The 13,424-nt window shown below is 43.8% G+C and overlaps 1 protein-coding gene across 1 annotated transcript in view; it reads right to left on the minus strand.

Annotated features, from left to right (window-relative positions):
* PPTC7 (protein phosphatase targeting COQ7) overlaps window positions 1-10,628 on the minus strand; it is a 50,279-nt gene extending 39,651 nt beyond the window's left edge. Inside the window, exon 1 of the mRNA XM_017542118.2 lies at window positions 9,187-10,628. Within this exon, the coding sequence (XP_017397607.1) occupies window positions 9,187-9,415 (229 nt within the window). The 5' untranslated portion in view covers window positions 9,416-10,628. The remainder of the gene's footprint in view (window positions 1-9,186) is intronic.
* Between the last annotated feature and the right edge of the window lie 2,796 nt (window positions 10,629-13,424).

Below are 13,424 nucleotides of genomic sequence, written 5' to 3' on the forward strand. Positions count from 1 at the left end.
AAAAAAAAAAAAATTGGAAACAACCTAAATGACTACAAATAGAGGGCTGGTTTAGCAAATGATGGGGGCTATACATGCAGGAGAATATGATGCAGTTATGCCTACCAGTATGAAAACATGCACTCACACATGCTTCTGGGGTCACACACTATTACAAACTTCATTTGCATATTGTTGCAACTTTCTAAAAGCTTTACAGAGTAAAATGCATATTAATCCACTGTGTATACTATGTTATTTAATAATGTATATACAATTATATACACCAAGCCTGGAGGGAACCACACTGACTATAGCTGAGTTATGAGTTACAGGTGTTTTATATGGTGATTTTTTGAAGACGTGTTACTTTTATAAGCACTAAATGGCCATTTACTTAAAAGCACTACAAAGACTGGGCACGGTGCCTCATGCCTGTAATCCCAACACTTTGGGAGGTTGAGGTGGCTGGATCACCTGAGGTCGGGAGTTTGAGACCAGCCTGACCAACATGGAGAAAAACCCTGTCTCTACTAAAAATACAAAATTACCCAGGTGTGGTGCCCCATGCCTGTAAATCCCAGCTACTTGAGAGGCTGAGGCAGAAGAATTGCTTGAACCCGGAAGGCGGAGGTTGTGGTGAGCTCAGATGGTGCCACTGCACTCCAGCCTGGGCAACAAGAGCGAAACTCTATCTCAAAAATAAATAAATAAAAGCACTACACAAGTTGGGCACGTGGTTCATGCCTTAAATCCCAGCACTCAGCTGGGTGCGGTGGTTCGTGCCTGTAATCCCAGCACTTTGGGAGGCCCAGGCAGGTGGATCACGAGGTCAGGACCTCCAGACCATCCTGGCCAACGTGGTGAAACCCCGTCTCTACTAAAAATACAAAAAATTAGCCAGGTGTGGTGGCACGCACCTGTAGTCCCAGCTACTTGGGAGGCTGAGGCAGGGAAATGGCTTGAACCAGGAGGCAGAGGTTGCAGTGAGAAGAGATAGCACCATTCACTCCAGCCTGGTGACAAAGCAAGACTGTGTGTCAAAAAACAAACAAAAAAATCCCAGCACTCTGGGAGGCTGAGGTAGGAGGATCTTTGGAGCCCAGGAATTTGAGACCAGCTTGGGCAACACAGAGAGATCCTGTCTCTACAATAATTAAAATAAATAAATAAAAGCATTAGACATGCAAGCAAGAGACCTAGGTTCAAGTCCCAATATAACACTAACTATACCACCGTTATTTGATGAGTCTACTTTATAGACGAGGAAACAGATTCAGATTAAGTGGCGATAAGAGCAGCAGCTTCCTAGTTACAAAGATTAAATAAGGTAAAACATAACACTGCCTTGCAACTTCTAAGGCACTATATAAAGCACCAGAAGTATGAGAGAATCATGTTTTGTGTTAGATATCAAACAACTGGCTTAGGAAAAAAAAGAATAAATCATTTTTATTCCTTAGAGAAAAACTTCTGTCCCTCCCCACTCCCCAATCCTGCTGTGGACTTTTCCTGTCAGGGATTTTATTCAAAAACATTTAGCATCTCTTTTCTTCTTTACAAACTTTTAAACTAAATTGAAAGGGCTGTGCCAGTTGTCAACTCAAGTTGAATAGTAAGTTGTGTATTAGCCTAATGTCCTCTGCAATAAGTCAGGTTTTACAAAAAGTCTTGATTTATGACAGGCAATTTTGTGAACTGCTGGAAACAAATGATTTTAGTTCTCAGGGAGACAGAAAACTCCCTATCAGATTATTGTTATTATTGAGACAGAGACTCACTCTGTTGTCCAGAATGGAGTTCAGTGGTGCCACCTGGGTTTACTGCAACCTCTGCTTCTGGGTTCTTGTGTCTCAGCCTCCCTAGTAGCTGGGATTATAGGCACCCACCACCATCCCAGGCTATTTTTTTTTTTTTTAATGTTTAGTGTAGACCAGGTTTCACCATGTTGGCCAGGCTGGTCTTGAACTCCTGACCTCAAGTGATCCACCTGCCTCAGCCTCCCAAAGTGCTAGGAATATAGGTTGTGAGCCACTGTGCCCAGCCCCTATCAGATTTTTTCAATATATGGCAACTCCCAAACAAGATAAATTCATAAATTTTATTACTAACAACAAAAATTAGGATCCAGGACACCATTTCTTAGAGACCAAAAGTTAACAACTAATTTTGAAAGGCAAACTCACGCTATTTTTAATGAACCAAAACTTGCTGTTTGAAAGGTCAAATTTCTTTAAAAATAAAATACTGCTAACTTATTTTTGCAAAGCATTTTCCTGAAACTTCTAAACCTAAAGCCCCAGGCAAGGCCTCTCTCTAAAAGGCATGGGAACCTACATAAAATGAATTTGATATCTAGCTTGAACTTAAGCATTTGGGCTACTCAAAGGATATGGTTGTAGGTCACATTCTAACCTGGTGTAGTGCTTCTGGTGTCACACACTAGTACAAACTCCATTTGGATACTGTTGCAACCATTCAGGTTATGTATTGCCCAGTTTCACAAAGCAGTGCCAAAGTTCAGGGTACAGCCTCCTCCCACCCAGCAACCACCCCTCAAAAAAATAAAAAATAAAAAAAATAAACCTCCACAACAGCTTCCATCTGTAATCTACCTTCTGCTACAATTTAAAGCCTCCTTAAAAAATGCACTTAAGGCCGGGCGCAGTGGCTCACGCCTGTAATCCCAGCACTTTGGGAGGCCGAGGCGGGTGGATCACGAGGTCAAGAGATCAAGCCCATCCTGGCCAACATGGTGAAACCCCGTCTCTACTAAAACTACAAACAATTAGCTGGGCATGGTGGTGTGTGCCTGTAATCCCAGCTTCTCAGGAGGCTGAGGCAGGAGAATTGCCTGAACCCAGGAGGCGGAGGTTGCGGTGAGCCGAGATCGCGCCATTGCACTCCAGTCTGGGTAACAAGAGCGAAACTTCGTCTTGAAAAAAAAAAAAAAAAAAAAAAAAAAAAAAAAAAAAAAAAAAAAAAAAAAAAAAAAAAAAATGCACTTAAAAAAAGTAAACAGTTATGCTTCTACAATTCAATTTCCTGCACTACAAAAGGATTCATCCAGAATCCTTTAAAGAGATTATTAACAAATTGAGAGAGAAGCTGCAAGTTAGAAAATTTTAAACTAAGCTAGAAAATCTCAAAAGATCTGTAAACAAAGGAAAAGTAGTTCTCAAACTGTAACAAATGAGAAAATGACTTCAAAAATAAAGGTACCTTATAAGTACCTCATAAACCTGCAATATACCTATATAGCAAAATGAGAAAAATATCAAGGAACAGAAGTTTAAAAAGCAAACAGCAAACCTCCCTCTATCCATCAACCCTGTAATCTTATTAATTACAGAATGAAAGAACACTCAGAAGAATCAGAAAGCCAATAGTCAGTGGCTTCCTAAACCCTGCTATTCCATTAGTTGTAGATGGCTCTTTTACTAAACCCACAGACACACTTCCTTATTAACAGCCCACAATTTTCTCTTGGAAGCACGCAGCTCATTATGGAATCAGGCATAAAGTACTGGTTGATCTTAGCATTTGTATATTTGATTGCTGCAATTTTAAAAATATCTTCCCTTATGTAAAATAATTATATGTCAATTAAAACTATACAGATATAAAAAAAACAGCTAAAACAAGGTTACAACATGATCCAGTAATTCCACTCCTAGGTATATATTAAAAACGTATGTCCATACAAAAGCTTGTACACAAATGTGCATAGCACTATTCACAACAGCCAAAAGTGGAACTGACCCAATGGCCAACAGATGAATGGATCAACAAAGTGTGGTATATTCACACAATGGAACATTATCCAGTCATAAAAAGGGAGGAAGTACTGACAGATGCTCCAACATGAAGAACTCTGAAAACATGCTAAGGGACAACATGAAAACATGCTAAGGGAAAGTCCACATATTACATAATTTATTTATATGTAATGTCTCAAACACAAATCCACAGACAGAATCTGCTTTCTGTTGCCAGGGACTAGGGGTGGGGAATGACTGCTAATGGGTAAGGGGTTTCTTGTGGAATGATGAAAAACATTATGCAAATGATAGTTGGCAGTGGCTGTACAATCCTGTGAATGTAAAAACTACTGAACTGTATACTTTAAAGAATAAATGCTATGAAATGTGAATTATACATCTCAATTTTTAAAAAATTCACTCAAGGGGCTGGGCAAGGTGGCTCATGCCTGTAATCCCAACACTTTGGGAGGCTAGGGCAGGTGGTTGACCTGAGGTCAGGAGTTCAAGACTAGCCTGGCCAACATAGTGAAACCTCGTCTCTACAAAAAATATATAAATTAGCTGGGAGTAATGTACTCCCAGCTACTCGGGAGGCTGAGGCTAGAGAATTGCTTGAACTGGGAGGAGAAGGTTGCAATGAGCCAAGATCGTGCCACTGCACTCCAACCTGGGCACATGGGTGAGGCTCTGTCTCAAAAAAAACCCCAAAAAACTCACAAGGTCATATTTGCTATCAACAGGTAGATTAAGCTGGAATCTGACTTTAAGAAAATTATGGCACGTCCTGCACATGTACCCTGGAACTTACAATTTAGAAAAGAAAGAAAATTATGTAATATAATAATGAGACTGGAGTCCTGACACGGCTTGAAATCTAGCTGAGAAAAATTCCAACAAGGACTTGAAAGACTTGAAGTTAGCCGGCACACACACTCTCAAGATGACTACTATTTCAAATGGACAATTCACTTTTAGAATAGAGGTTCTGTAAGTATATTAAAATTATCATGACTGTTTGAGAACACCAAATTCTACCTCATCCATTCACTTCCTAAATATAATTTAGATCTTAATTTTGTTCACATGATCTTCATACCTTAAGACACCTACTTTTAAGACTGACATTACTCACAAAAACACTTCAAAATCCTGACCACAATCAAAATCAGATCCAAAAGCTGGGATATGAAATTATTCTAATTTCATTTTTAGGTTTCAAGCTTAAATAAACATCCTACAGTTTTATAAGAAATACTTTACAATTCAGTATTCAGAGGTCAGAATTTACACGGCACAGACCAGGCTGCCATTTTTAAAATAAGCGGTTTCTGTAAACTGTGGTTTAGTATGCAGAGGAGTTTTTTGTTGCACTTCAGTTATGAGTCAGAGGAAATAAAGAAGTTATAAACACACACACACATACACACACCCAGGAAAAGCATTCAAAGGACAAAAGTACCAGGAGACTGACTGGTTCTTAATTCACATAAGTCACCAAGAAAACCTGACCAGTAGTCTAACGGGGAGAGGGCTGGAAAGTGGAGTCTCAGTTGGGAGACTGACATAAGTGTCAGCCTCAGTTCCACCAATAACTAGTAGAGTAAACTTGGGGAAGTCATCTGACTCTGTAGGCCTGTTTTCTCATCAGTGAGGTGAAAAAAAACAGACTCCAAGGTTTTTAAGTCTTACAATTTTGATTCTATTGTTAAGTAGCTTAAGGCTGTGGGAAGCCCAGTGATTACACCATGCAGCTCTCATATTTTTGTGCACCTAGGAAGCCATGCCATATAGAATAATAAGATAACTCCAAATTAGCCATAGGGAAGAAGGAACAAGAAAAGTGTACATAGCTCCCGCTAGTACTGGTTTACTCCTGCTGGACCTAGTAAAGAGAAAGCACCTTTGTCAATTTTCCAGAGAATGATAGGAGTGGTTCCTATGCCTCACCACACCCACCATACTTGGTTTTTCCAAAAAGAAATCCAGCGGGGACTATACAAAACGTTGTAAAGCACCAAGTACTATTAGTCATTGCATGACTAACAGGACAGATCAATTTTAAATTAAAGAAACAAAGGGCTTTCTCTTTCTTGTATAAAAGAAACAACTTTCATTCCAGTCAAGGAGTCCTAGATGACCACAGTGAATAATCTGTTACATGGATACTGAGTAATAAATATGGTGTGTCAATTCAAAGGTTCAAAAGCACTTAAGTTCAACATACCGTTATTACTCAACATAGCCTTTTAATATAATTCAGTTTGAAACTACAACCTCTAGAGCAGACAGCAGTATTAAACTCACTGAAAGTCATCACCTTAGCCGGACGCCGTGGCTCACGCCTGTAATCCTAGTACTTTGGGAGGCCAAGGCCGGTGGATCACATGAGGTCAGAAGTTTGACACCAGCCTGGGCAATATGGCGAAAGCTCGTCTCTACTAAAAAAATTACAAACAATCATGCCTGTAATACCAGCACGTTGGGGGGTCGAGGAGGGCAGATCATGAGGTCAAGAGATCAAGACCATCCTGGCCAACATGGTGAAACTCCATCTTTACTAAAAATACAAAAACTACCTGGGCATAGTGGCGCACGCCTGTAGTCCCAGCTACTGGGGAGGCAAAGGTTGCAGTGAGCCGAGACTGTACCACTGCACTCCAGCCTGGTGACAGAGTGAGACTCCCTCTCAAAAACAAACAAAGAAACATCTAGCTGGGAGTGGTGGGACATGCCTGTAGTCCCAGCTACTCAGGAGGCTGAGGCACAAGAATCACCTGAACCCAGGAGGTGGGGGTTGTAGTGAACCGAAATTGTGCCACTGCACTGCAGCCTGGGAGACAGAACAAGACTGTCTCAAAAAATAAAAGTCATCACCCTTTTCTAGATACAGGTCCACAAGAAAGAAAAAAAAAAAAGTTATCACCTTTTATGCTATCAATAAAATAGAAGTCACCATCATATGAACTGGTTCAGGACAGCCAAGGATCAAATGAAGCCAACTCATGAAGTTATTTCAGGTGGCTCGAAAGACTGCTGTCCTGAAGAGCTCTTCCACAACAGGACAGTCCTGGTGAACCTGTCCTTCACTGCCCCCATCCCCCACCTGCACATGTGCATGGTTGATCTCTGACAAATATGGCTAACAACCACCCTTTGGTCACATCAGCAACTGCTATCTGACTGGGCCTGCTGGTATTCCCTTCAAGAAGGGTACAGAGCTGGGGTTCTTGATGTGATTCCTATGCATGGATCTCTAGGTGGTATCAGGAGTCATGGAGTCAACCAAGTTCCTAAGGGCCTATGTAAAATTTTGTCTCTGTGCAGTGTCCAGAGGAGTGAGCTCTTGGACAGTCAAAGATCATCAGGGGTTGTGAACAAAGGAAAGCTATGAACCACTTCTGCCTGGGCAACAAAAGCGAAACTCCATTCCCCTCAGCACCCCCCAAAAAAGAAAAGAAGAAAATACGATCTGATGGTCAGAAGCTATCGTCACTAAGGGTCAGGTTGTCCATTCCCTTCATCCCCTAGTCCGGATAAAGAAAAGGAGACTCAAGAGAGGCTCTGCCCAAGACCACAAATCACAGAGCTACTAAGTGGCAAAGCTGAGCATCAAAGTTCACTGGTTTCCACCAGAGGTCAGGACATGAAATTATGTTTATAGTTTTTTTAGAATGGGTTTGACCAAAATCCCCCCAATTCTTGTAAATAACCCATTCCATTAAGAAGGTAGCTTTCCAAAATTTTAAAATCAATCTTCAATATGGGATTTGATACAATTAAATACTCCCCAAATCATCAATCAAGTCACGGATCTTTCATAAAAGCCAGGATACAGATTTATAAGGTGAACCTTAGAGTTTCATTATCCCCTTTCCCATGTCACTAATGCAACTTTAAAAAGCAGCATAGGCCGGGTGTGGTGGCTCACGCCTGTAATCCAAGCACTTTGGAGGCCAAGGCTGGCAGATCACCTGAGGTTGGGAGGTCAAGACCAGCTTGACCAACATGGTGAAACCCCGTTTTAAAAAATAATAATAAAAATAAAAATAATTATTTAAAAAGCATCACAGGTCCAAGCTCATTGAGTGAAGCACTTCTAAATGTATCAGGGAAAAAGATAGCTACTGACAGCTGACTTCTGAGTGGATTTGTACAATTTCAACTGCAAGCTGCAGGACCTTTCTAAGTCTCCCTCTTAGGTTAATATCAATAGCATTGCCTAAACATTAAATGCTTTTTTTTTCAACCCAAGTAATGGGGTAATTCATAAATTAAAATGAGAACAGCCTTTCCAGTCCCATGTTCACAAACACTACATGTGATAGAAACAAAGATACTAGGCAATTATTCTGAGATCAGATTAAAAAATAATTACTGTCATAAAAAAGTTACAGAATCATTTGTTCCAATGCCAAACTCTGCCTCAGCCTATGAAATTTAAAGTAACCAAAAACTCAGTCTCACCTAGAAAGGGAAATCAAAGTGACATTTGAACCCAAGTTCAATGACAACTCGTCCTTCAATTTCCAAGTGAGTGCTTTATTCATTGATAGAGTTTTAACGGCACATTATCCCATGCCATACACAAAATCTCCAAAGGCGTACATTACGTTAAAGTTTCTGATTGCTTGTGAATTATAGCTAGCCCTTTCTGCAAGCTCTCTCCCCAGTCTCCCACCCTCCAAACGTGTAACTGGAATAGGCCTCAGGAAGCACCTGTGGCCCGAAAAGGCTATGACCAATTCTCAAAGCTTTCCCGACTACAGTCTACGAGTAGGCTCGACCATTCTATTTTGGATCAAGGAGACTCCGCCAACCCCCAAGTGACCGCAAGTGGACAAGATCAATTTGGGAGAACACGCTGTGAGGGTTTCTTCGCCAAGCCAGCAGCCCCCACCGCGAAACTCCGAAAAGGATGAAGATTTGGTCACGATCCAGGAGGCGAAAGAATAAGGCCAGGTTGTCTAGGGGCTCAGGACTGCCCGTCTGCCGGCGATCCCGCAGCCTGGGTCAGGCTGTGGTGTCGGGAGCCCGCGAAGAGGCAGGGATCCGCGGGGCACGCGGAGGAACGGAACCAGAAAGAGGTTAGGTGCCTGCAGGTGTCGCCCAGGGAGAGGACGAGGTCGCCCGGGGCTGGCACAGCCGAGTGAGACCGCGAGGGTGGCTCTGGACTCGGACAGACCGGTCACACTCTCGGGTTGTGACCTTGAACACACTGCTTGACCGCTCTGCGCCTCAGTTTCCTCCTCTCCAAAACGGGGGTCGTTCAAGCGGAAAACGCGCCTCGGAGCGCTTGGCACGGCGCCTGGCGCATAGTAAGCGCTCCCTCCATGTGAGTGCTCTGGCTCCTCTCGCCGCCGGGAGGAACTGGGGAAGCCCCGCGCAGGGGAGTCCCCGGGAGGCGGATCCGAGGCTGGGGCGGGGGACCAGGCCGGGGACTCACCAAGCACGTCCGCTGAGCGGTGTCGGGCCACGAAGCACGCATCGTCCCCGTAGCACGCGCCCTTCTTGAGGAGGCCCTTACGGAAGTCCTTGCCGAAGCCGCAGCCGGCCGTCACTAGCCCGTAGTCGCCGCCGCCGCCGCCGCCGCTGCCGGCCCTGGGGTCGGTCTGCGAGAGGCCGCCGAGCACGGCGCGGGCCACCAGCCGCCCGTACGAGAGGACCGAGAACATCGCCGCCGCCGCCCCCCCGAGGAGGCGGGGGGCCGGGGGAGCAGGAGGACGCGGAGGCCCGGAGCCGGCTCTCTCCTCAGCCGCAGTCGCGCCGCCGCCGAGGCGCTCCTCAGGGCGGCGCGCAGTGGCCGCCGCCGCCCCTGCCCGACGCGCCGGGCCTCGCACACGCTCTGCCGCGCGAACCGGAGCCAGAGCGAGGTCAAAGCCGGCGGCTCCTCCGCCTCAGCCCAACTAAGGTCCCGGCTGCAGCCGCCGCTGCCGCCGCCATCTTCCGCTCCACTAGCGTGTTCCGGGCCCCGCCGGCAGCACCGCCCTCTCCCTGGCCCTGCCCCTAGCCCCGCCCCGATTCGCGGCTCCTGCCCAAGGCCCGCCCCTCGGGCTCGCTGCCCTTTGCAGTCACCAAGGTTGAGCGTGCGCAGAGGATGCGAACGCAGTGTCTCCTGGGAATTGTAGTCCTATAGTTGTAGTCACTTTTGACTTGACTGCCAAAGATTTAGGACCTTGAAGGAGTCTTCAGACGCGGGACCTAGGTTAAGTTAATAGAAATTGCAGGTGGGCTACGTGAGGGTTTTCTCCCCTGTTTTAACCGTATATTTTAAAGCCTGTTTTAAATAAATAACGCCACCATTCCTTTAAACAGAAACCTGCAAGAAACCAGAATGGAGTCACACATTGAGAAACAGAGGTACACAGATCTAGTGACAGCTTCCCAAGAAATATACTGGAAGGATTTAGGGAGTCAAACTGTTTGGAAAGAAGAGACTTTTTGTACAGTGTTTTAGGTAGAATTAAGAAAATGTTATGTGTCTCTATCAGAGTGGGAGCGGACACAGGTGGTGTCATGTCCCTTTTGCTAACTGGCCTCTAGCCATGCTCACAGCTGCCTCAAGACCTTTGCCCTTTCTTTCCCTTCTACCCTCTAGAATGTAATTCGTTTATCTGAGGGTCCTGTGTTTTCTGTTTCTGTATCCCCAGAAAATGTGAGCACACAGTAAATATGTAAATGAATGAAACAATGAATAAATATTTCACTAGATTCTAACTTTCCCCGGGACAAGGATCATTTGTTTCTGTATTATTAAAATCTAAGGCAATGCCTGGCACACAGTAGGAGAGTATGTAAATGTGGAATAAAAGGAGGAATAATGGGCTGGGTCTGGTGGTTAACACCTGTAATCCCAGCACTTTGGAAGGCTGAGGCAGTCAGATCACTTGAAGTCAGGAGTTTGACAGCAGCCTGGCCAACATGGTGCAACCCCATCTCTACTGAAAAAAAAAAAAAAATTAGCTAGGCTTGGTGGCGCACACCTGTAATTCCAGCTACTCAGGAGGCTGAGGCAGGAGAATCCTTTGAACCTAGGAGGCAGAGGTTGCAGTGAGCTGAGATAGCACCACTGCATTCCAGCCTGGGCAACAGAGCTAGACTCCATATAAAAAAAAAAGAAAAAAAGAAAAAGGAATAATGGAATAAGAACCACAAATGACAAAAGAAAGTAATGTTTGTTGAATACAGGAATGATTACATGAATGGGGTTCACAAACAACAGAAAATGAGCTTTGGGGCAAGTAATCCAATTTGGAAAAATTTTTAGTTTTATTGAAACATATATTTTTCAGAAACAGCACTCCTTTTCCAATTCACTTTTGACAAGACCATTATTACTTTGGGGATTCCAATCTTGTTCTTAAATGGTCTTTTTTAATACTTTCTTAATATATTTAAAATGCTGCTAGCTATCAACTCAACACACATTATTCTGTTATCCTAATTACTATCATCATTAAACACTTTTGCAGTTCACAGTGTGCCAAGTACTCTCTATATGTTTCTATCTTTAAGGGCTTTCATCAAAATTGGACTAAAGAAATGACTTAATGTAGTGGCATTTTGTCAAATATACAGAACCCGGAAAATGTTCATTTACTGGATAAATGGTATAACAATGACAATAATGCATTCGCACCTTGGTTTTTTTTATGGCAGAAGAATTGGAGACTGCCCAGAAGAGGGGGTAGTGCCTCTTGGAATCCTCTACTTGGCATTTATATTTCTGCCAGCTGTGCTAAAGGTTGTTCTTTAAAGCACACACACCACTGCCAGATCCCAGTCAGCCTGGTGGTAACTCTACCCCAAGGACGAACTTTTTAAAATAGCATGTAATCCCTATTTCTTGCTTCATCAAACTCTTTCAGATTGCTCCTACTTTTCCTTTTCAGGGCATATATTACTTAATTTCCATATCAGTCACAAGAACCGGTTGGATGGGATGAGTAGGAACCTACGATATGATTCTAAAGCCAGTAACTTTGCTCTGTTGGGGCTGCTGTATTCACGATTGACACCAGTGCCTTGAGTTTCCTGCAAATGAATTTCCTGCAAATGAGTTTCCTGCAAATGAGTTGCCCACAGAAGCATGCGGCGAACAGAATCCTTCTCAGAGCTCCTTTGCAAGTTTTAAAAGAATAGGAGATAGGGCCACGGGTTCCCTTGAATCATTTATTCCAGAGCCAGCTCACAAGTTTCATCACCACGGGGAAGCCAGGAGAGGGTACTTTACAAAACACCTCCCCTCCTCTTCCTTCCCCCAGGAGCACAATTCACATTTGACATTTTGCTGAATTTAAAAAGCCCTGGGTTTTCTTCCTTAACACAGTTACATTCCTAGCACTTCAAGGATTCCTGAGAGGTCAGTTGCCACTCTCAAAGGTGAACAAGTGTGGTGAAAATACCATCTGGGCTCCCAGGGCACCTCTATGACATTAGGAAAGGGCTTTGCACTAAAGTCACCCTCAGCTCCTAAAAAAACAAAACAAAACAAAAAAAAGAAAGAAAGAAAGAAAAAGGCATGTCATTTCCTAGTGAGATTTTCTGACAGACTGGTACATTGATCTCTCTGGGTTTCTTTTTGCTAACCCATTCACAATGAGCACTAATTAGCTTATGGCAAGGTTTCTCAAGTTTGGCACTATTGACATTTTGGGCAGGATGATTCTTTGCTGTGAGGGCTGTCCTGTGCATGCATTGGAGGGGGCTCACCAGCATCCCTGGCCTCTACCCACTAGATGTCAGAAGCATGCCACCTCCATGCTCCCTGGACAACCAAAACTGTCTCTAGATATTGCCAAATGTCCCCTGGAGGGCAAAATTGCCCTCTGGCTTAGAACCACTGTGTTACGGCAATGCCATGCAAATGAGCAAATATTTGTAGAGGACTTATTATGTTCAAGGCTCTAGTCTAAGGATAAAAAAAGTTTGGCGACTTCGTGGCAGTCACAGTGCAGTAAGAAGGTTAAAATTAAGTAAATATATTAAAAATAATAATAGACTGGGTGCAGTGGCTAATGCCTGTAATCCCAGCACTTTGGGAGGCCAAGGAAGGTAGATCACTTGAGATCAGAAGTTCAACACCAGCCTGGCCAACATGGTGAAACCCTGTCTCTACTAAAAATACAAATATTAGCCAGGCATGGTGGCACATGCCTGTGATCCCAGCTAGTTGGGAGGCTGAGGCAAGAGAATTGTCTAAACCCTGGAGGTAGAAGTTGCAATAGGCTGAGATTGCACCACTGCACTCCAGCTGGGGCAACAGAGCAAGACTCTGGTTCTAAATAAATAAATAAATAAATAAAAATAATAATATTAAGCACCGCAAGTTGAAATAAAGGAGGAGTTGGGAAGGGAAAATGACACCCTCTGGGGTTACCCAGGGCACTTCACAAAGACATGACATTTGTGAGAGTCTGAGGAAGGGGCATAACCAGCTCAAGAGGAGGAAATGGATATTCAGTGAATGAAGAATGTGATTGGAGAAGAGCAATGCAACATTAGGATTTGAAAAAGGATTAATAATAAATGGTGGGGCTGGGCCGGGTGCAGTGGCTCATGCCTGTAATTTCAACACGTAGGGAGGCCAGGCGGGTGGATCATTTGAGGTCAGAGGTTCAAGACCAGCCTGGCCAACATGGTGAAATCCCATCTGTACTAAAAATCCAAAAATTAGCCAGATAT

Source organism: Cebus imitator, unplaced genomic scaffold (genome assembly GCF_001604975.1).
Source record: "Cebus imitator isolate Cc_AM_T3 unplaced genomic scaffold, Cebus_imitator-1.0 Scaffold8, whole genome shotgun sequence".
NCBI classification, from domain to species: Eukaryota; Metazoa; Chordata; class Mammalia; order Primates; family Cebidae; genus Cebus; species Cebus imitator.